Source organism: Hippopotamus amphibius, chromosome 7, assembly GCF_030028045.1.
Source record: "Hippopotamus amphibius kiboko isolate mHipAmp2 chromosome 7, mHipAmp2.hap2, whole genome shotgun sequence".
NCBI classification, from domain to species: Eukaryota; Metazoa; Chordata; class Mammalia; order Artiodactyla; family Hippopotamidae; genus Hippopotamus; species Hippopotamus amphibius.
In genome coordinates this window covers 24,524,292-24,549,032 of record NC_080192.1, presented here as the reverse complement: position 1 = coordinate 24,549,032, position 24,741 = coordinate 24,524,292, and the positions used below count along the sequence as shown (strand labels likewise).

General features: G+C 37.9%; 1 protein-coding gene across 2 annotated transcripts in view; it reads left to right on the top strand.

Annotated features, from left to right (window-relative positions):
* CFAP54 (cilia and flagella associated protein 54) overlaps positions 1 to 24,741 on the top strand; it is a 277,803-nt gene that overhangs the window by 61,623 nt on the left and 191,439 nt on the right. For both annotated transcript variants that reach the window (XM_057741715.1, XM_057741714.1), the window contains exons 21-26: positions 2,753 to 2,845; positions 3,111 to 3,296; positions 11,926 to 12,062; positions 15,601 to 15,748; positions 17,595 to 17,750; positions 22,625 to 22,747. In XM_057741715.1, the coding sequence (XP_057597698.1) occupies positions 2,753 to 2,845; positions 3,111 to 3,296; positions 11,926 to 12,062; positions 15,601 to 15,748; positions 17,595 to 17,750; positions 22,625 to 22,747 (843 nt within the window). The remainder of the gene's footprint in view (positions 1 to 2,752; positions 2,846 to 3,110; positions 3,297 to 11,925; positions 12,063 to 15,600; positions 15,749 to 17,594; positions 17,751 to 22,624; positions 22,748 to 24,741) is intronic.

The following is a 24,741-nucleotide window of genomic DNA, read 5'->3' as shown; positions in this document are numbered from 1 at the left end:
GGCTTTGAAGTCAGACAAATAACAGATTTAAAAATTCTAGCTCTACCCCAGAAGTTTGACCTTACAAAATCTAAATATACTTTCTGAGGGTTTTTTTTTTAAATTTGTTTTTGTTATCTTTTCATTTATAAAATGTTCTTACTGTGAAAATTAAAGGAGATATTATATTCTTGGCATATTAACCCATGTCCTACCATCTCTTGTATTAAACATATGTAGTAAAGTTTGCTAAAATCAGTTAATGGGGTTGTATACTGTGATTATATTATATGATGATTTTTTTCCCCATAAATTCTGTCCAATGAGCATTATCGAGTGTCTGTTATCTGTCAAGCTCTACATGAGTTAAAGTATAAAAATAAACACAAATAAAGCATGCTTCCCTTTTTTGAGGAACTTCAGACAAATGGGAGATGGACATTAGTGAGAAGTAATACCGCCTTCCTAATGCCTTATAATTGGAGGAATAGAAGCAACATTCATTTTATACCAAACTGTGCTATAATAAATGCATCTTTGCACCTGCTAGCAGTTTTAAAATTCAACTTTGAATTTTGGGGATTTGTTTAAGTATTCACTGACTTTGGAAATTCAGTACACAACCAAGACCGGGTGATTTGCCAAGTTTTTGTTTGTCTTTACTTGGATGTTTTGATTTATTTAACCAGGTTATTTTTTATATATCTCAAATTACTGACTAGTTTATTTCATAATGCTTAGAACTAGGAAGACATGAGTCCCATACTTGACCTGTAGTTATAGGACTTGTCACTCAGCACATGATGTGAAGTTGATGCATCTTTACACATTGGTAGAATTGTGTGCTCCTGGAAATTATACATTCTGTTACCCACTCCTTAACACTAGATGGCGCTATGGACTTAAATACATTTTCTAGTTTGAGATTTCGGCCATCTTTTGTTTTATCAAAATCTCTTCTTAAGGCATTCATTGCATTAACATCTGTTTTAATAGTTGAAAATGCTAATGTTATTTATAAACTTTTACTTCCAAAGTTAGTGGTGGTTTGTCCATGGTGTCCTTTCTCTTACATAGACTCTAAGGACACACTCTTCTTATAGTTACACAAACTATTGATAAGATGTTTCCATCCGTGAAACAAAATAGAAACATAAAGCCTACTTGTAAAAATGCTTTTAGAGAAAATGTACCCTTCAAATTCTGGTTTGTATATAGAGCTTAAGCTAGAGAATAATGATCTAAGTCATAAAACACTGACTTTCTGCCCTTTTTTTCCCCCTCTATGGTACTCTTTTTGCATGAGAAGTCAGGGAAAGTTAGTTTCTAAATTTTTTCCGAGATTCAGCTGATTTTTTCTCTCTCTGTCCTTGAAGTTCTGTGTTTCCTAGTGCTCTTTAATCACCTGAGAAATTTTCTTTGGAAACACAAAAGTTCGGCTATTTGCACCAAGTATTCATATTCATTGAGGCTAGGCAGGCTTGGGTATATGTAATTTTCTAAAATGGATGATTCTGTACAAACTGTATTTTAAAAAATGATTTTGCTGCATAGTTGAGAACTACTTGTGCAGACAAGACACAATTAGGATTTTTCTGTTGACCCAGAGGGAGAAATAACAGGCTAAGCTGTAAGACTCAGTTACTTCTTAGAGACAATTACGTTTCCCTTTTTTCCACTTTAGGAGTTGAGACATTGTGAGGTAGAGCCTTTGGGAAAAAGGGAATGCCACAGTGATAACAACCCCTCCATCACTAACCCCTGGGCAGTATGCCTCCTAATAATGCTTTTCCCTAGATATCAACTCTCTCCCTTACCCCTACAGTGAGGATGGTTCATTATGATGGGGAATCTCCATGATTTTGACGTCTTGGCAAAAAGACCATTGTCTAACCATTTAATCAAGTTTTAAGTTTATTTCTGTGTAATTTGCATTTTGCTTTTGGTTTACATCTGTGTTTAAAAATTATCAAAGTGGGGAGGGTTGGGGGGGAATGAATTGGGAGATTAGGATACCAAATTGTACACTCTAAATATATGCAGTTTATTGTATGTTAACTGTATCTCAATAAAAGTTCTTTAAAAAAATTACCAAAGGAATATCATGTTTCAGAAAATTTATAAACTAGAGAAAAAAACTACCCATAATCTTACCATTTTATCATCCGAGCTCTACTACTATTCTTATTTAGGAACGTTTTTTCCCAGGCTTTTTCATATGTATTTTTACGTTTTATTTAAAATACTACAATTTAGTATCTCGCTTCTTTTACCACCTGCTTTTTGTCACATATTATTAAGTAAAATATGAAAATCATTTGTGTTGGTCTTTTTTTCATCAAGATAAAGTCATCTTTGGAGTCACTCCCTGACACTGTCTGATCTTAGGCAAGTTATTGAAAATCTCTGCACCTCCATTTTTTGTAAAGCAAAATGGCAATAGTAATCCTATCTCGTAGGGATGTTTCAAATATGAGGAAGTATATGTAAATGCCCTAACAATACTTAACACGTAGGAACTGCTCAGTTAATAGTAGTTAAAAGTAATTAATAATGAATAACATTTTAATCTTAGTGGTCCCAGGTAAACTGTATTTATCTTTTTTTAAAAGAGTAAGCCTAAATACTTTTGTAAACTTAAGTTTCATGTTTTAGAACTTGAATAGTTATATTTTTATATAGAAAAGTATTCCTTTTGCCACATTATGATAAAAGAAATTGAATGCTTTGTTAAACAGACTACAGATGACAGGCTCATCTCTCTCCTTGGCAGGTCTCCTGGTACTGCATTTTGGGTTGCAAAGCAGAAGGGAGCTATGGAAAAGTAAGACTAAACAATAATCATCTCCCAAACTCAGGAGAAGCGGTACGTCAAATTAAAAAAAACCTCTGAATGTCAGGAAATCTTACCAAAAGTCTCATTAATGACAATTGAGTGTTATTGGTTTTTTTCCTTTATGTAGTCATTATTTCAGTGAATTTCTCTAATTTCAACTTGAGTCATAACTAAAATCCAATAGTAAATGAAAAAGGTTTTTTTTCCTTAACATGTAAAGGTCACTTAATTATATTTTTAAAGACCCATTACTTTAATTTTCCATGCATAACTTGAAACATGTTTTTGTTAATAGATACCAGCTGATGGCAAAAGCATTTTTGAAGTAAAAGGTTTAGAAACCAATGAAAAATACGTCTTTGCAGTTGCTGCTTATTGCTCTAATGGAAAGCTTGTCGGTGATGCTATTGGGGAGACGACTAAACCAATTCTGGTTTACCCTCCTCTTTCTGCTGTTACTGCTCGGATGTGGTTGACGCAGGTAGGAGAGATTTCTTCTAATTTTTTCCTCCATGTTTTTTTTTTTTTTTCCCATTAAGCAGTTACTAAGTAATTTCTGAGGAAAAAAACAGTCATAGCAGATATTCTTAAGTTCCTGTAATACATATTTTCCATGATTGCAGTTTAGTCTCATAAAATATAAATCAGTCATTCTCTTTTTCATGAGTTTGCTTTTTACAATAACACTTTTTTTTCCTGGATTTTAAATGCAACACATATTGATTTTAGATATTTTGGAAATAAATGTTGTCTGTTTCCCTATCATGCAGAGTAGCAGTTCTTAACCTGAAGCAATTTTGGCCCCCCAGGGGGCATATGTCAATATCTAGAGACATTTTTGGTGGTCACAGTCTAGAGGAGTGCTGTTGGCATCTAGAGGGTAGATGCCAGGGATGCTGAAAAGCACCTGACAGTGTGAAGGACAACACCTCCTCCCCCAACAAAGTGTTATCCAGTCCAAAATGTCAACAGTGCCAAGGTTGAGAAACCCTGATCCAGAGATATCCTCTTCTTTGTGTGTGTATGTGTGTGTATATATACACATATATATGTCTACACACAATATGTAGGTGAATTTTTGTATAATATATAATTCTAGTCATAGTGTACATATTATTTTACATCTGATATTTTCATTTACTACATAATTGACTTTTTTCCATTCCATTATGTATTCTTTCAAAACATAATTTTTAATACCTGCATGGTGTTGCATCTTAAAAATGTATCACAGTGTAGTATATGTGTACACAATGGAATACTACTCAGCCATAAAAAAGAGTGAAATAATGCCACTCGCAGCAACATGGATGGACCCAGAGATTATCATACTTAAGTGAAGAAAGTCAGCAGAGAAAGACAGATACCATATGATATCGCTTATACGTGGAATCTAAAATATGACACAAACGAATTTGTTTATGAAACAGAAACAGACTCACAGACATAGAAAACAAACTTATGGTTACCAAAGGAGAAAGGGGGTGGAAGAGGGATAAATTAGGAGTTTGGGACTAGCAGATACAAACCACTATATATAAAATAGATAAATAATAAGGTTCTACTGTATAGCACAGGGAACTAAATTCAATATCCTATAATCAACCATAATGGAAAAGAATATGAAAAAGTATATGTATATATATATATATCTGAATCATGTTGCTATACACCAGAATCTAACACAACATTGTAAATCAACTATACTTCAATAAAAAAAATATATATATATCAGTTGTTTTACAATATTGTGTTAGTTTTAGGTATACAGCAACATGATTCAGTTATATATATATGCATATATTTTTTCAGATTATTTTCCATTGTAAGTTATTATAAGGTACTGAATATAGTTCTCTGTGCTGTACAGTAAATACTTGATTATTTATTTTATCTATAGTAGTTTGTATCTGTTAATCCCATACTAATTATCCCTTTCCTCCTCCCTTCCCCTATGATAATCATAAATTTTTTCTCTATGCCTGTGAGTCTGTTTCTGTTTTACAGATAAGTTCATTTGTGTCATATTTTAGATTTCACATATAAGTGATATTATACAGTATTTGTCTTTCTCTGACTTACTTCATTTAGTGTGATAATCTCTAGGTCCATGCATGTTGCTGCAGATGGCAATATTTTATTCTTTTTTATACCTGAGTAATATGCCATTGTATATATATATCTTCCTAAACCAATCATCTGTTGATGGGCACTTGGGTTGTTTCTCTGTCTTGGCTATTGTAAACAGTGCTGCAGTAAACATTGGGGTGCATGTATCTTTTTGAATTATAGTTTTCTTCAGATATATGCCCAGGAGTGGGGTTGTTGGAGCATAAGCTAGCTCTGTTTTTAGTTTTTTAAGGAACTGCCATCTGGTTCCCATAGTGGCTGCACCAATTTACATTCCCACCAACAGTGTAGGAGGGTTCCCTTTTCTCTACACACTCTCCAGCATTTATTTATAGACTTTTTGATAATGGCCATTCTGCCCAGTGTGAGGTGATACCTCATTGTAGTTTTGATTTGTATTCCTCTAATAATTAGTGATGTGAGCATCTTTACCTGCACCCATGATTATTTTCTTAGGGTCAGTTTACAGAAGTGAAGTCTCTAGGTTCATGGAGACGGACGGACCTGAGTTTAAGTTTCAGGTCCTTACACTAGCTGTGTGATATTGGGCAAGTAACCTTCATCTATGAAGTAGAATAATAATAGTAGTTACCTTCCAGAACTATTATGAGTATTAAATGGAATTATGCATGTCAAATGTTTAACCATAGCACTTAACACACAGTAGGTGCTTAATGAATATTATTGTTGTTTTTCTTAGTTATATATATGCCCATGAATTGACATTTTTGTTGAAATGATTGCCTGACTTAAAACATGTCATCAGTGAATGGGATTCTAGAAAAAAATGACTAATTGACCTAAGTCTCAAGCATCTAATTTTAAGTTTATTGTTGGCAGTAGAGCTGATGGCTCTTCTAAATTTTACCACATTTCTATTATGCTATTTTTTCCTCTTTAATAGTTGATTAGTATTATAAGATAATGTCTTACTGGAGTTTTATATTATCATATTTTTCAAAGAAAACTTAATTGAGAGAATTGCTAGGATTTGTCTAGCATTGGTTTAGCATGTCATATTGGCTCATGGTTTTCTGATGTTTTGATTTCTTTGGAATCTAATATATTTCCTAATTTGCAGTGATGGAGTTATTTCAAAGTGAGGGACCGAATATTTCATCAAGGTCTAATTTTTCTCCAGGGAGTGGTTTGACTCTTGGGCTTCATTTGGCAGAACTTTCATTGAACGTTAATAAAACGAAGTCCAAGCTATACTGCTAGGATAATGAGAAGTGTCATAAAGTAATGACCTGTGTTTCTTTATTGATACTATATTTGCAGTACTGTAGTTCATTTATGACAGTTTATTAGCATTCTCTCTCATAATGTTAAGTGGCTAAAGCAAAATTTCCTCCTTAAATTAAAATTTGAGTTTAAGCTTTTAAGTGTTAGGAGGAAAAGGTACCTCTCTTTTGCATTTGCAATGAAAAATTGCAATTTTCATGAGAGTGGCTACTTTTTAGTTTCAGGATAATTCTATTCATTAAAAAATATCATATTGTATAGTAAAATATGGAGTTACTTCACTAAATGCCTATGACTAACTTGGCTTGGGGTTTTAACTTGTACTTTTACTAAACATTATTCTATAACAATAATAAAATCAGGTAAATCTTTACAAGATTTTTTTTCCCTAACTGTAGAAAAATAATTTAGGCTAATTGGAAAATTGTTTGAGGAACCTTTATGAATTACGTATTTTCTGCAGATATTTTCTAATTTCCCCCTCTTTATAGCCTCATTTCTTTTTATTATTCCTTTTTAAGTTGGGAATGACTTGATAATATGATATAAAATATAGACAATTAGAAATCTGTGAGCAGGATTTTAGGATTTTAGGCAAATTGCTTGGTCTCAGTTTACCTGTCTGTAAAATGGATACAAGACCAAATGCCATATACTGCTGGATTATTGAACTACTAAATCAAATAGTGAGTGGGCACAATGGCTTGTTGAGATAAGGAAGTAAGGAATATCATTTATTAAAAAACTACTGTGATAGACATTTTAAGATTCATTATTCCATTGGTTACAGTAACTCTATGAGGCCCTATTATTACTTTCATTTCAAGTTGAGGAAACAGTAATTTAACCCTTCCTATGCCAATCCCATTTTATTGCATTGGTGGTATAGTGGTGAGCATAGCTGCCTTCCAATCCCATTTTGTTACAGAAAGGGTGTCTTAGGGAGGTTAAGTAATTTACCCAAGGTTACTCTGGTAGTAGATGGTGAGCCTGACGTTTGAAGCAGCTCATGCCTTTCTGCTGCTCTGTCCAGATTCCAAGGAAGTCACATGCTCACCATGTAACATGTGCCAAGTCCTTCTTGAGCCTGTATCTTTCCCATCTATTCTCTGCCTGGGTTGGTGCTGCTCCACGGGTCGTGATGCTCAGTGTGGGCAGTAGAGCTTCATGCTGGGTCAGGAATCACAGTGGTGGCAGGAGACAGGAAACTAAAATTCATACGTTTTTTCCCCCAATTCATATGTGAATTCATTGAAATTCTTTTATTAATAGAGATCTGCCTTTTGTCTATGACCATTCAAAAAAAAAATAGGGCTACCGGGTAAAAGGTAGTCATCCCCATTTTTAAACCTCATTAAGAAGTTTCAACTCTTCTTTTCCCTCTTATCCTCTGAACATTACCACCCTCTTTGCTCATCTGTTTATTGATGAATTCAGTGTTTGTTTTGTGCCAGATTCTATGCTAGGTATCCTCTCTTTTTCCTTTGAACTTTTTTTTTTTAAGTTAATTTCATCAACACAACAGTAACCTTTGTTTAGATAATTTTGACTTATGGTTTCAGTTAAGACCCTGATTGCATGAAAGCCTGCCCTGGGGGAATGCAGCCAGGCCCTGGGACGGCTGCAGGGTCCAGGCAGCTCTAAGTCTCATACCTCTGTCTCTCTCTATACATCTGCTTTCTTTTTCTCTCTTTAAATATTAACTTTCCTTTCTTTTCCATCTCTGCAGGAAAAATGGCAGCCCCTGAACTTTTTTGTATATTCCTCAATTTCAGCCACATACAGGGACCAGCTAGCTATATGTTCTAATCTTGATTCCAAATTTCTGAAAAAGAGACTCTGATTGACTTACCCAATGTAAGAAAAAGCCTGATCTCATTTTTAATGTTTGGCCACTGACTTGTTTTTAAACCTCAGCCTTCTTTTCTCCTTTGGCCCCACATCTGAGTGGGCTGATAGGAGGTCTATGAGTTCGCCTTCTCCTTTGGTACCTGCAGGAAATGTCAATGTCCCAACTCGCAGGAACTTTCCCCAGTCCTATCCTCCAGCCACTAATCGAAGCCCAACCTGCTCCTTCTGCTCTGCCCAAGCCATCCCAGACCCGCCTGTGCCTGCCCAAGGGACTCTCCCTGGGAGTCCCTTGTGTGAGTAATAAACCTTCTCTCAAATTCTCCTGGTGCATGTAGTGTCATCAGCCTTAACATCAGAACCAAACTTTGGGGGTGTGTGTAGGGGTCCGTCTTGCTTTGCAGTGGGGGCTATAAAACAGCCAGCTTGGGTCAGGCACTCAGCCTGGGCCAGTCAGTCATGTTACTGTAAAGTATAGCTGCTGGGTGTCCTCTTCTGTAGGTAGAGGGAAATTATCAGGAAAAGAGGATTTTTAAGTTCATTTAACACGTTATTATTGAGTGCTTACTCTGTGCCAGGCATTGCTCTAGGCTTGTGATTCTGAAACTTGAGCCTGCATCAGAATGATCGGGAGTGCTGGCTAAGCAGATTGCTGGCCCCGCCACCAGATGTGATGATGCACTAGGTCTGGGGTAGGGCCCAAGAATTTTGCATTTGTAACAAGTTCCTAGGTGATGCAGGTGCTGATGGTCCAGGGATCATACTTTGAGAAGCACTGTTCTAAGTGATGTGAGCAAAATGCCATGGTGGGAGATAGGTCATAAACAATGAATATAATAAAGAAATAAATAATCTAGTATGTTAGAAGGGAAGTTCTATGGAAAGAAAATGTGCAGTATAGTCAGAGGAGTTGGAAATGTGAAGTGGGGGAAAGGAAGGTAGATTACAATATTAAGTAGGGTGATCAGAGAAGATGCGATTTGAGCAGAGATTTGAAGGAGGTGAGGGAGTGGCTGTCTGGAGGAAGAGCATTCCACAGAAGGAGCTAGAACAAAAGCCTGAAGGATTCTAGAAGTGCATCTGGTATAACAAACAGCAAGGAGGTCAGCGTGACTAGAGCAAAGGGGCCAGAGGATTGTTTAGGGAGGTCAAAGGTGAGCAGATGGGTGAGAAAGCAGACCACGAAAAGCATTCCAGGCCATTGTAGTAAGTTTGGCTTTCACCTTGAGTGAAATGGGCAGCCACTAGAGAGGGTCTGATGTAATAGGATGACATAACGTGACTTCTATTTCAAAGGCTCACCCTGGCTGCTCTGCTGTGTATATACCATAAGCGGGGGAGAGCAGAGGCAGAGGGAGCTACCTACGGCTGTCATCCAATGAGAGTTGGGGCTGGCTTGGCCAGTGTGATGTGGTGAGAAGCGGCCAGATTCTGGATATGTTTTGAAGGAGGGGTTACCAAGAGTTCCTGCTGAAAACAATGGACAGAGAAAAATAGAAGATGACTCTAAGGTATTGAGCCGACTAACCAGAAGGACAGACTTGACCTCAGCTGAGTTGGGGAAGGCTGTGTGTGGTGTAGGTTTGGGTCAGGGGACAGACCAGAAATGCAGTTTGGGGCATGTTAAGGTCAGATGTTTATTAGATATTCAGAGAGCATTGTTGAGTAGTCAGATGTATGAATCCGAGTTTGGGAGCGAGGTGTGGGCAGCCGAGGGATTTGAGAGTAGCCACGTGACAGCTAAAACCACGGGGCTGGGTGATAGCACCAAGGAAATGAGTGCAGAGGGACGAGAGGAGAGGTCCAAAGACTGAGCTCTGGGGCACACTGATATACAGGAATGAGGTTGGAGAAAAGAGGAGGAGCTTGACAAGGCAGCTGAAAAGGAATATTGTAGAAGCTAAGTGGAGGTCATGTATCAAGGAGGAGGTCTCTCATGTGCTTAATTATCTCATTAACCTTTTAGTGCTTCTTTCTCATTTTAACCTCACCCCCTCTAAGGTCTGTTCTACCCATGACTACTAGTTAACCTTCTCTGAACTGGCTGATACCACAGCACTCCTCTGTTAACCCACACAGACTCATGAATTTATAAACCTTAGTTTTATCATGGCATCTTTTCTTGTTTTGCAATGTCCACTGACTGAATAGATAACATTATTTTTACACTTTCACTTTTTTTTAAAAAAATTGAAGTATAGTTGATTTACAGTGTTGTGCTAATTTCTGCTATATAGCAAAGTGACTCAGAAATAACATTATTTTTAAAAAGCTATGTTTTAAAAGGAAGGAACATTCTGTTATAATTTCACCAATTCCCTTACACATCATCTGTTATTTTCCATGGTAAATCTGAGAATTATGGTGTTTTAGTGACCACTTAGTCCACCTTTTTCATTTGACCAATGTGGCCCAGAGAAGGGACCTCATCTATCATACTAAGTCTTGGCTCTACTATTTTTTAATGAATATCAGGCTCTGTATAAATTATTCAACCTATCAATGCACCAGTTTCTTCATCTGAAAAACAGGGATGGTCATAGAGCTCACCTCATAGAACTGTAGTGAGGAGTCAACACAGCAATACAGGTGAAGTGCTTGGTCCAGTACTGGACATCTTTAAGTACTTCCACTTGATAATCAAGGCTTTCTGAAATCATGTCCCACTTTACCTGTCCAGTCATACTGCCTGCTTTTCTTCAAATTCCGACCTCTTTCTCCAGTCAAAGGCACTACGGCCATTTCCATTATGGAACCTTTTTCAGGTTCTGTCTAACCTGTGCCCATCTGAACTTTATCCCTGCCTTAGGGTTTATCTCAAGCCCTGATTCCTCCTTGAAGTCTTCATTTCTCCTTTTTCTAAGTCTCCACAATTATAATGTTGTTATTTGCAATTTTTCTGTGATTTCATGTGTTTTATGTCTGTAACTTGATTAGAGTTTCATGGAGTATGAGATCGTTTTAAACTTTGAAGAATCTATCTTTACAGTGCTTATCAGCACAGAGTAGAAACTTCATTAAAGTTTACTGGTTGGTTGATTATGAGTACTGGCTTGGCAGATTTGAAGAGTTCTGGCCCTGTAAGTTATTCCCTTGTGTGGAATATAGTCTTGCAGCATGTCATGTACATACTTAATTTAGTGAATTTATTTATACTTTACCTCCTACCTGCTTCCACTAAGGATTTGAAGCAGCACGTAACTTATGTGATGTGATTTCATATTGTTATACATATTTGAATAATTTTTATAGACATATTAAAGAAATATGTCCCACCAAAAGGAATAGGTAAGTTGATGACTTTATTGTTCTCCTGAGCTTCTAGGTTTTATCAGTGAAATCAGTTATTTTGCCGCATGTTGAATGTGTTCAACTTAAAACACATGGCTTCTTGGAAGCATCTCTGTTTTATGCCTCACTCTTTACAGCTGTGAACCCTTTGTTGCACAAAAGTTCCAAAAGCATCAGTCAGAACCAGAGGAGAATGAAGTATATTTCATATTTTGGGTTTGGGAAATCTGATTGTTTCTCTTGGAACAGATTGTTCATTATAACAGTGTCTGTAATAAATGGAGTGCACTGCCGAGATAGATGGAAATGAAATTAATTTGGCTCAGATGTGATCTTTGTTTTGCTTATGAGAATTTGAAACATCCTTACAGAGTCTCAAATTTCCATGCAATTTAGAAACAAAAGAGATTTCGAAATGTGTCTGTGTCCCTTGCCAGTGGCTGTCCTTCCCTTACCGTGGTCCTGTAGAGCAGAACAGCAAATGTGAATAACTTTGTATGAAATTAGTTTGTGAAAGGAGCTTCTCAGAATTCTTGTTTAAAGTATACATTTCACAAATTCAAGTAGTGCTTAAGATAATGTGCTTTCTGTTGTAGGTCGCCTATCAGACTGGTAACTATGAATTGGCCAAGAAAGGTTTCTCACCAGTTTGGGATTATTTTGTTGCTTCACCACTTCAGGATGACCAATCTGTTATTTGTTTAAGCAATATCATGACTATTACACAGAGAAGGTAATTAGAAACATTCTTTTAAAATATTAATTTGCTTATTGAAAATATAAATGTTAGCTCTGAAGCCTAGAATTAATTTTCAATCTCACGTTAAGATGGTCCATGTAAAACTATTTCCAATGAGTATTTTGGAATAATAAGTAAGTGTATACATTCTGAAGCCTTGAGTACTTGTTAGAAACTTTGTTTTTAGGATCAGAGAAAACATTGGAAGCTTATAGATACATTCTGAATATAAGGTAATAAGGTTATGGAAAAAAATACCAAACTAACCGAGGTAATGTCAATTATACTAGAAAACACAAATATGCATTGGGGACCTTTGTAACAGAGAACCATCAGGTTGGGGTTAAGGTTGGGGTCTAATGGTTGGACTCTTAGTGTGAGAAGGCTTTTCCTTTACTTGAAGAGGCTCCCAAGATTAGACCATCAACTGCATATAGGCCTGTAGAGGGCATATAAAGCCATAGGCCATCCTTTGCCATATTTCCTTAAGAAACCAAAGTTTAAGAGCAGCATCAGAAATGAGCATTAGTGTAATTTCAACCTGTTTGGACAACATGTTCAACAACAACAGCAGCCTCCTTTTCCTGATGGTTAATGCCTGAAATTCCTTTAATAAGACAAAAGCCTTCACTCCTCAGTCAAAGATAATGAGCTTAAAAATGCAAATGCTGGATGAGGCAAGGCATTGGTAATGCTTTTTTTTTAAATTAATTTATTTATTGGCTGTGTTGGGTCTTCGTTGCTGCACATGGGCATTCTCTAGTTGCAGTGAGTAGGGGCTACTCTTTGTTGTGGTGCGTGGGTTCCTCATTGCAGTGGCTTCTCTTGTTGCAGAGCATGGACTCTAGGTGCGTGGGCTTCAGTAGTTGCGGCACATGGGCTCAATAGTTGTGGCTCATGGGCTCTAGAGCTCAGTAGTTGTGGCGCACGGGCTTAGTTGCTCCACAGCATGTGGGATCTTCCCGGACCAGGGCTCGAATCCATGTCCTCTACATTGGCAGGTGGATTCTTAACCACTGTGCCACCAGGGAAGTCCCTGGTAATGCTTATTCACATAAAGGTATAGTTCTATTCAATTAAACAAATGTGGACTTAGCGTTTACCAAGTATCAGTACAAGGATGCTCGGTGCTGTGGGGGTTGGATTTGAGAGGCATTCCAGAAGAGGAAGAGACAGGTCTTAGAAGATTTTATGTGACTCGTGGGAATAAGAGAGAGGAAGGAGTGGAAGTTGACTGGGATTTCCACTGAAGGGAAGCCTCTGATGTTTAGAGGTGGAACTAGTTTTTGAAAGAAGAGAATGAATTCAGGGGTATTTGGAGTTTAGTTTGCCAGCAAGACGCCTTAGTAGATATGAGATGTCCAGTAGGTATTTAGTGCTGATGCTCAGGTGAGAGGTCAAGACTAGAGACACAGAAATATAAATCGTCCATTGAGATCATCATTGAAATTTCCACGATGAGTGATATCTCCGGGGGAATGGTTGTTTAGCAGAAAAGGTAGAAGTCTGGACTTGAACCCTGGGCATTTGCTTAAGAGGCAGAAGCAGGAGTTGGAACCAAGGAAGGAAACTGATCAGTTCTGAAAGTGAAAGTCCAGGAAAGTGCATTGCCAAGGGAAGTGAGAATATCACCACGGAGGGACTGGCCAGCAGTATCATATGCTAGTGTAAGGTCAGGCAGAGCAGTTGCTCAAGAAGATGCTGCAGAGATGTTGGGTAGAATGAAAACTGAGAAAAGGCTTTTAGAGTCGGCAATTAAGAAGACATTGGTAAGTTGAAGAAAGCCATTTTTGTGCTGCGATGGGACAGAAGCATTTTGCAGTTGACTAAGGAATAAGTGAAAGTGGAGAATAGCAACAAGCAAAGACTACTCATGTGAAGTTTGGTGGTAAAGATAAGAGGAAAGTGGGCAGAGGCTTGAGGGGGAAGGCGGGCTTAAGGAAAGAATTTTGGAGGATGGAGAGAAGGGAGCCAGCGGAGACGGAGAGCCTGGATGGTAGAGCTAGGAGGATATCAGAGCACATGGGGTGGAGAACAGGAGGTTCAGATCATTTGCTGTGGGGAATATGAACAAAGAGACATCAGGGATAAATGGGAGTGTTGCTGAGAATCACTAATGACTCAGCTGATATTATGTAACGTGAATTGTAGGAGAGTCCCGTTCCTTGTGGCTGAAGGCCATGTTTGATTCATCTTTATATCCCAGGGCCTAGAAGAGTGTCATGGTAGGTGTTGAGCAAATGCTAGTTTGAGTGTGGGGGAAAAAAAGGAATGTGGAGAATGAATAAGTGAATAATTGATTGACCATCGTGGCAGGGACAGAAAAATCGAACAGTGACATCTGTGCAAGGTCAGTAAAGTTGATATTGGATAAAATAAGGGGGGGGGTGCAGAATCTAAAGTGCTAGAGAGGTCCCTGTAGAAATGACTGACCAGAGCCCAAGCTGGGTAGGGGAGGAGATGGAGCCCGGGGAAGGTGATAGCCTGGACTCACTGTGTGGGTCAAGGTACTGATGGTCATCCTGAGGACAGAGAAAGTTCAACGTGAGTTTCAGAAATGGGAGAACTAAAATTCTCCTGGCAAAGACAATTTCAGAGTTTAACATGGTGGTGAAATAGATCATCTTCAAGTGTGAATTACTGATGTCAGATCCTTTCCTGTTTTATAGAGACAGAGGGTGTGGAGAGTGGAGGGACTTGAAGCTTAGGAGAGAGGTTTGTCATCAAGGAAGGCTTAAGGGCAAGGAAGGGACTATGGAAACAAAAAGGGGAGACTACAGATTTCAGTTTTGCCAGTGGTTGGCACCATTGACTGTAATTTAGAAAAGATAATTAGAAGTAACTCTGTCCTTCCATCATCCCACCCTCACCCCAAATCTCTCTGTCTCTACCTCTCTTTAACCATGGCTGATTTTGCTATAAATAACCCTCACTTTCAGAAAGTTTATTGATTGAAATATTGGGCCTATTTTCCAAACTTCTGAATATCTATGGTGATTTCATTATATTGATAGAAGAGAATTTTATACATTAGAGCCAGAAAACTTTACCAATAGTTATTTTTATGTATCTGTGACATATGTCAACAGCTTAATTTTCTTAGTTGTGAACTTAAAAATAGTCTTTAATTTCAATTTAAACAGCTGTATTAGAGTAACTGTTCCACATTTAAAAAAAATAAATTTATTTATTTTTGTTTGTTGGCTGTGTTGGGTCTTTGTTGCTGTGTGCGGGCTTTCTGTAGCTGTGGAGAGTGGGGGCTACTCTTCACTGTGGTGTGCGGGCTTCTCATTGCAGTGGCTTCTCGTGTTGCGGAGCACGGGCCCTAGGTGTGCAGGCTTCAGTGGTTGCAGAGCGTGTGCTCATCATTAGTTGTGGCTCATGGGCTCCAGAGCACAGGCTCAGGAATTTCCACAAACTTTTGCTGCTGTCTTGGGATCACTGTGTTGGTATTAAGAACAAATGAATCTAAAAAGTCAAGTTCACATGCTAAATCACTTATACCTGTAACATCATTTACTTCTTTTTGCAGATTGCATTTCGATATTTTGGCAGAGAGTTCTTCGATTCTCTTATATCTTTTTCTTAGAAATATTTTTGCAACAAGTGACATTAAAATTAAGGAAGAAAATCTTTTCTGTGATAATATTAAAGGCAATGAGATTTTCCCCTCTCAACAAGTAAGTGAATTAAAGTGATGGCAAATGTGCCGATTTCCCTTTATTTGTTTCTTGATGTTTCAAGTTGGTGCTATTTGGGGATTGCATATCCTGGCTTGTGAATGGACTGAGAGGCCTTTGTGTGATTGTGCTGGTTTATTTGATATTGTATGTAGGTTTCACAGGCCCAAGTTCATGGCTTTTTCCCCTTCTTTTCAATTTCTGTTTTTTTCCTGTATAAAAGTAGTATAAATTCAAATATTCAAAAATGTATAATGTATAAAGTGAAACCAATTGTAATCCTAAGAATACTACATTATTGTTTTCATGTGACTTCTCTAATTTTTAAAAGTATGCATAGACAAATATTATTTACAAAAATGAAATCATGATCTATTTGCTGTTCTGCAACTTGCCTTGTAAACACTTTTTTCTAATATATCTTGGATATATTTTCATGCTGGTACATCTCCATCTGCCACATTCTTTAAAATTATAATATTGCATTCCTGGAATTTAACTTATCTCCTGTTGATAGGTTCTCAAGGTGCTGATAAACATTGCTCTGTGTACATCTGCAATCCTTACAATGCTCTTACTTTTAGTAACAATGCAACATTATTTTTTTCAGTCTAGATTGAGGTTCACTCTTCTTTTTCTCTCTTTCCTTCTTTACTAACCTTAGAGATATGGAGAATTTTGCCATATATATATATATATATATTTTTTTTTTTTCCCTTTACACTTGCTTTTTCCTACCCATCCACTTATTCATTAATTAATTAACCTATAAATTGTTCCATGAGACTGTGCCAGTTTCTGGGGATATGAGAGTAAAAAAAACATGACCCTTTGCCTAAGACAAGTTCACAGTCCTGTAGAGCCCAAGCATTTACAGCCATCAGCCAGTTCCTACTACACTGCACTTAGTTTCTTTTTCATCATCTAGTCTGAAAATAAGGACAATCTTTAAGTACTTCAGTGAATTCCAGAATGCTAACTCCCATTCTAATAATAATTGGTTGTATGGAAGTATCTGGTTGCCACTCATACTGTTTTCTTTGTTCATAGTCTTATATGTATATATAGACAAATAATGAAATCTTTCCCCAGGAAAGAGAAAGAAGGAGTAAGATAGGATTCTTACTCTTTCTAAGTGGCATTTAATCACAAAAAGCCTAACTTTACATTTTACTCTAAGTAGCAGGAGTATAATAGAAGATGAGTTTCGTCCATTGAAAATTTACCATTTTTTTTAAAGTAGTAGAAGTATAATAGAAGATTAGTTTTGTCTACAGAAAATGTACTCACCTTATAAAAGTAGTATAAATTCAAATATTCAAAAATGGATAATGTATAAAGTGAAACCCATTGTAATCCTAAGAATACTACATTATTGTTTTCATGTGACTTCTCTAATTTTTAAAAATATGCATAGACAGATATTATTTTCTCAGAAATGTAGGAGGGAAATAAGACTGTTAATCAAGTAGGGGCAATATTACAGCAATATTATATTTTAATTAGTATTTGTTATGATTTATGTTTTTGAACAAGCTAGATTTTTTTCTAAAATATAGCCAAGATCTTATCTTACCAATTAGAAAAGATTGGTTCCTTTTCTGTCACCAGTGGCATTTGTATTGTAATTCATAGAAAATTCTAAAGTTTAATTCTAAGATCGTGTCATCCATATGTAGCATTACTGGGAAGGTCGAGTTGTTCCTGCATGTAGGTTTTCTTTATATCAACCTTCATGTGATCCTTGTGGCTTAACAATAACCTTTCTTACCATTTCTTCTCATTAGAGACACATGAGTTAAGTACCTGATGTTCAGCTTGGGTAACGATCCCTGTTCCTTTACAGATTGCTAGACTCATGGAATGTGAGAGAGTATTAGTGGCATTGGAACTGAGCAACTACCTAAATGATTCCAGTTATGCCCTTCAAGCTGTGACTCAATGTTATGGCCTCCTTGCTCCTATCATCTATCACAATATCGTTTTGGTACCTGTTGTACAGGTAAGGGTATCTCCACACCCCCTGTCCCTCACAGATAAGAGTATTTTTACAAAGGCAACTCAACAGTGCATTTTAGAAAAGAAAAAGCAATGTGTCTCTTAGAAAGTACAGATAGGTCAAGAACCAGTATTGTGAAATTTCGTGAGTTAACTGAAAAACATTTTAATAATTTAAATTATATGTCTGGGCGAACAGAAATAAGGACTTAAAATGTGTTTCCCTGGAAACATTCAGCCCTGTTGCTGTCCCTATTTGAATATTGGCAATATACTTTTCTAGGTTTTTTAAGTCATTTCAATTTTTATGTTCTTGTATTGTTAGAAACAGCAATATTTATTCCAGGCATATTGTTAAAGCCATCATCTAGGGAAAAGAATTGGTGGATGACCCAAGATAAAAAGACTTGTCTCTTTGATGGAGTTGGAATTTTTGGAGAAAGGGTAGATGAGACCCGGCTGAAGGAATTATATTAGTTGTCTGTGCTTCCTAGCAAATCACCATAAACTCAATGGCTCAAAACAACACCCATTTACTATCTCATAGTTTCTGTAGGTCAGGAGGCTGGTTACAGGTTGTCTGGATCTTCTGCTCAGGGTCTCATCAGGCTAAAATCAAGGTTTTGACCAGAGCTGTGGTCTCATCTGAGGCTCTAGGTTCTCTTCCAAACTCATTAGGTGTTGAGAGAATTCATTTACGTGTGGCCATGTGGTAAGAGGTCCTTAGTTCTGCAAGGCTGGGTGCCCTGCCACACAGCCTCTGCACCACGTGGCAGTTTGCTTCTTCAAGGCCGGCAGGGGAGACTGCTCTAAGATGCACGAGGAGTCTTATATAATGAATTGTAGTGATGAGAGTGAGCATCCCATCATAGGTCCTCCCTGCACACAAGGAGAAGGGATTAGGCAAGGCTTGTACATCAGGGGTGGAATCTTGGGGACCATCCTAGAATTCTGCCTACCACAAGAAGCAGTGAGAGCAGCGAGATTTGACCTTACACAAAGTCATCCTCACCACCATCATCATGGACTCAGATTTTGAGAACCGAGAAGATGTGAGTGAACTCACGCAAAGTATAAAATTTTTAATTCAGTACTGAGGAAACTAAGCAGAAAGTTTCAGTAACTTAACAAATATTGCCCTTGGAGGGGCTAAACTGGCGCATAGACACGCCCCCTTCTCTCACATGCCCCCCACCTAGTAAGTATTGGGTTGGCCAAAAAGTTTGTTTGGTGAATGAATACGTTGTTCGATAAAGTTCTTGGTGAAGATGGAACACGTGTCTTATTTTTACTTAGAACCAAAAGAACTTTTTATGGCCAACCCACTAGTTCAGCTGTTGAGGAGATCTGCCTCCAGAATCCAGAGTTTAGACTCCTAGTTGGCAGTTCCGTGTCACTTGTGGGTGGATTGGAACAGGGCTCCCACGTGTGCAGTATGCTTCCTCCAGAACCCAAGTGCATTTCCCTGGCACTGTCCTTTCTTCTTCGCGGTGAGAGATGCCAGATGTCAGGCCCACTTTGGAGGGGGTGTCTCAGCATGTCCCAGACATTTCATTAATGTGTCCGGCCCCTGACTCTTCTTAGGGTTTATTTCTACCCTCTCGACAGTGTGCATCTCATGTCTTCAACATATTTGCCATGTCTCGTTTATTAGGTTCAGTTAACATGATTTATTGGTGTAGTGGTCCAATATTTTGTTTCGAAATGTGTCCAGAAAGTTCAGGTTCTTTGATAAAATATTAAGTCAAAGGGTGGGAAGAGTTATTGCCCTGGGGCGAGACTCTGAGTGTATGTTCTTGTCTGCCCAGTGTGAATGGGAACGTCTTCTGATCCTTCTTCCCCATAGGAGATTACTTCTATCCAATAGGATAGAAAAGACAGCATTAGCCATACCGAGGCACCCCTTTTAATGTGCTCCAGCAAGGATACTGCCCTGGGAACAGCGCCTGCAATTGGTGCTTAATTGGTTGAGTTCAGGGACGTCCCCTGTCATCCTCCAGGAACCCGCTGCTTCAGGATACCTTTAACTCAGAAAGTGGGTTGTAGCTATGAGGAAAAGCCTTAGGAAAGGAGTTGCTAATTAAATTTTAGTGTTTAGAGCAGGAAAAGATGAATGGAACAAAGGAGAGATTCCAGAAATGGGCATCACTGTGGATAAGAATGTAATATATGATGGAACTGGTATTATATTTCAGTAGGAAGATAATGGATATTTTTAGTAAATGGTGGTGAAACATCTGGATATTCCTCTGAAAGTAGAATTTGACTCCTATTTTGTACCATCCATAGAAAGTCCAGATATATTAAAGACTTAGATGTAAAAGAAAGCAAAAACTTTTAGGGAAAAAAAATCCCAAGAGATTACATGTGCAACCCAGGGTTGGGGAACTCTTTCTAACCAAGATAGAACTCTTAGAAATAACATGAAAGATAAGACGTATTTGACTATATTTATGGCAACCTCTGTGTGACTAAAGGGGCTGTAAGAAATTTAGTAGACAATTTATAGATTTGGGGGGGAAGTATCTAACACTGATGAGGGTAAACGCGTATATAACAAAAAGGCTTACAACTTGACAATAACAATAAAAAATGAGCACAGGATAATAATAGGCAGTTGATAGGAGAGCAAATCCAAGTGGCCAAAAAACATATGAAAAGAAGCTCAAATTCTGACTATCCATAGGAATGCACATTAAATCAGCGATATAATATCACTAGCAGAATTGAAAAGACCTGTAACTCCTATTGCTGGTGAGGATGTGGGGCAAAGGCATTTCCATTCATTGATGGGAGAACTGTGAATTGTTGTAGGCTTGGGAATTTGGTAAAGCAGTCTTAATTTTAATTAAACTAAATATAATTTAAGTAAAAGTAAAAACAAATATACTGGACCTAGCAATTCCTCTGCTAGTAATTTATCCCATAGGATAAGATTTTAGTAAATTAAAAAGTACATTTACCCAACATAGAAATCCCTTTATTAGCAACTTATCCTATAGACTAAAATCATCCCTAGTTCCACCCATTGGTTCTGTGCGTTCTACCTACTGAGCACACAGCACCACATAATGGTCATTGATGTAGAGTGTGTACTGTGCCCTGGAGGACAGTGCCTCACCCTCTCTGGGTATCATCTCAAAGCTGGCTGGCACCTCACTTGCCACTCATTTTGGCAACTGAGCTTGTATAAGCGTGTTTTGTTTTTTGTTTTTTTTTCCTGTTGTTTCCGAGCTGCACTGCTTGCGGGATCTTAGTTCCCTGACCAGGGATGGAACCAAGACCACAGCAGTGAAAGTGCCGAGTCCTAACCACTGGATCACCAGGGAATTCCCTGTGCTTATTGTGGCATTCTTGGTGGTGGCAAAAAAGCTGGAGGCAGAGAGGACATGCAGTAACGGGAGGATGGCCAGTACCGCCAGACTGTAAAACATCAACCTTAAAACTGAGCAGCAGGAAGATTCTGGAAATGCCTGAATAAATTATGATTGGTTCACACTAAATGATAGTATATAACCATTAGAAATGGTGAATTAGAGCTATACCTGTAGACTTGGAGGGATTTTTCAGAAGGCATGCTTGAAGGGGAAATGCATAGTTCAGAAAAGTGTGTCTAAGTTTCATTTTGTAAAATAATGTTAACTTCCGTACATACCTATATACACATACACATATATACACATGATTACATGAACCCAGAGAAAACTACAGAACTACTAGGTTGTTAACATGATTTGGGGATATGGAACAGTAGGGTGGGAGAAGGTGATGGTGGAGGGGAGGGATTAAAGCCTCATTAAAAAAAAAATCATGTGTTCTGTAACAACAGTAATAATGTTGTTGGAATGGTGGGTTGAAGCAGTTAATGTGCCCACAAAGGAGCAACCTCCATGTATGAATTTGTCCTTTGGGATAATCTGAATGATGAGGAGATTGATGCAATCTCAGCTCTGCTTTTCTGATAGTAATACTGCTCAGAACTGTGCAGCAGTATTGGAATTTAAACTTAATTGTCTAGCTCTGGATCAAATTCAGGATCGCATAATATGGAGAGTAATTGAGGAAGTAAGTGCCAGTATTAATTGATTTCCTGGAATATGAGTGCTTGGTATGTATTTATTTAATTTATTGGCTGCGTTGGGTCTTTGTTGCTGCACATGGGCTTTCTCTAGTTGCTGCGAGCAGGGGCTACTCTTCATTGTGGTGCACGGGCTCCTCACTGTAGTGGCTTCTCTTGTTGCAGAGCACAGGCTCTAGGTGTGTGGGCTTCAGTAGTTGCGGCAGATGGGCTCAATAGTTGTGGCTCACGGGCTCTAGAGCACAGGCTCAATAGTTGTGGTACACGGGCTTATTTGTTCTGTGGCATGTGGAATCTTCCCAGAGCAAGGCTCAAACCCGTGTCCCCTGCACTGGCAGGTGGATTCTTAACCACTGTGCCACCTAGGCAGTCCAAGTGCTTGGTTTTAATTTTAAAGGAAACTATTACTTCAAGGACCCATATCACTATATATTTAATATGGTACATCCTTCTCCGTATGGTTTTTCAAGGTCCTCCTAAGCCTGAATGTGATCTTCAGTTTCTTGTATACATGTAACATTCTGCCTATATCTTTTATGGCACTTGTCACAGTGAGCTTTGTTTTATTTATTTGTATATTTATTTCATCCTCTCCACTAGTTTTCAAGTTGCTTTAGATGAAGGACTCATCTGAAAACTGAATTTATCAGTTTTATCTTTTATACATGATAAGCAATTTAACCATAATTATTAATAATAGTAAAAGTTGATGACTTAACACTTGCGTGATTTGAATAGAGCATTTTTTAATGAATAAGGATGATATTTTTCAACAAAAACATTGGGCTTCTTTTTTTCAGATCTTGATAAAGTGCGTGGTGGTTTTGCAAGGACTACCAAATATCAGCCAATCAAAGAAGCATACTGCGAGCTTCGAAAGTGTACAGCACATGATAGCTTGTTGTATCTTCTACATAACAAAGGTATTTATCTCATTCTTTGTCTAGTGTCATAAAACTTGGGAGCCCTAATGATTTAGCACGTTAAGCTATTTTAACCACAGTAATTAGAATACTTAAAAAAATAGTACCCCTGAAGCATTTTGGATCAAAAGTAGTCTGAGCAGGCTGGCTGGTAAAGCCTGAAAGGGCCTCTATCTTAGGTCAGGGAGAGGGGCCGAAAAGAGGACATTTTATGGGACCTCATTCATGTTAGAAGCAGGAAGGAACAAGAGACCAGAGGCAGAGAGGTAGGCTTATTTAATATCCTTATTGCTTGGCTCAGAGACCAGCATTTTGTGTTTCTGCAAAGGCATTGGTTGACTGACTTCAGCGAATCTCCTCAAAGAAGGGCCGTATTTGCCTGCCTGTTTTATGTAGTGCTCACAGAACTTTTCTGATTTGGCAGCGATTGGGAAGAATACTGCGTGGGTGGGCTGATTCGATCCATCACTTTAGTTGGGACCTAACTTTGCTTCTTTGGAGGTCTGGCAACAGAGAGGCCTCCGCCCTCTACCTTAGCAAAGAGGCCATGATTTGCTGGCAATCCATGGCCTGACCTCAGGAGCAGAGAATCATATTCCTTCCATCACTCACTGGTTTGCCACCGTCGGAGAGACCTCAACAACCTGGTCTGTGTAGATGCTGAGGGAGCATAAGCCAGTAGCAGGAAGAAAAAATAACAACTCACTTAAGGGAACTCAGAACCCCAAGGGGGAAAGAACAGGCCAAACAATAGAATAATTGTGTTATTTACTCTCACCATGTTGAAAAGGATCAGCGATGACTTAAGAAAAAGAAACCTTTCAAGCAATGCAATGAGAACAAATTTAATTTTTTACTTCCAGTTTTATTGAGATATAACTGGCATACAGCACTGTGTAAGTTTAAGGTGTACAACATAATGACTTGATTTACAAACATCATGAAGTGATTACCACAATAAATTTAGTAAACATGCATCATCTCTTATAGATACAAAATTAAAGAAATATAAAAAAAATTTTTTCTTGCGATGAGAACTCTGACTCCCATGAAGACTTTTATATATAACAAGTTTAATTTTTGATTAAAAAATTAAACAGATGAAGATTATGATTTTGATACTTCTTGAGTCACATCTGGAAGCTCAAGAAATACCTGACAATGTAGAATAGAATTACCTAGAGATAAACTCAGAAGACAGATCCAGAAGTTATAATATGAAATAAAAGGAGTCTGGAGGTCAAGAAGAAATAAAAAGAGAAGTAAGCACCTTTTTGAATCCCAGGCAGGATTAATGTAAGAATATATGTGTAGATACATGTTGGTGAATTTCCTGAAGTCCAAGGACAAGGACAAATCTTAAAGTTTTGAGACCCAAAGAACAGATTATTTGTTTGCAAAGGGAAGAGAATCAATTAGCTTCAAACTTTACTTTTTATCAGCAACACTAACAGTTAAATTCCTGGAGCAACATTTGTAGAATCCTGAGGGAAAAAGACTAAAGCCCCAAAATTAATAACCAGGAAAAGATATCATTCATTTGTCAGGGCAAAATAAACATTTTCAGAAGTGCAGGCATTTAAAAAGTGTTCTGTCCATGTACTTATCTGAGGAAAACACTTGAGGAAATACTCTATCAAATGACAATTGGTTCAGAACAGAAATCCCAAGATAGGGAAAGACAGAAAGGAGAGGAATAATGGGAGCAATGAATCTTGCAATATATGTATTATTAAAATTAAATCAATAATAATGATGTGGCTGGGACTTTGTAATATAAATGCTAAGTAGGGAGTCTTGAAATAGAAGAGTCATCCTTGAAAGAAAAACTTAATAGTAACCTAGAACTAAATCTTCTGTCCTGTTTGGGGTCAAGGGAGGGGTGAGCAAGTGTAGATGCTTGGTGTATGTGTGTTAAAAATACATATAGTGGGCTTTCTAGGTGGCGCAGTGGTTAAGAATCCGCCTGCCAATGCAGGGGACACGGGTTTGAT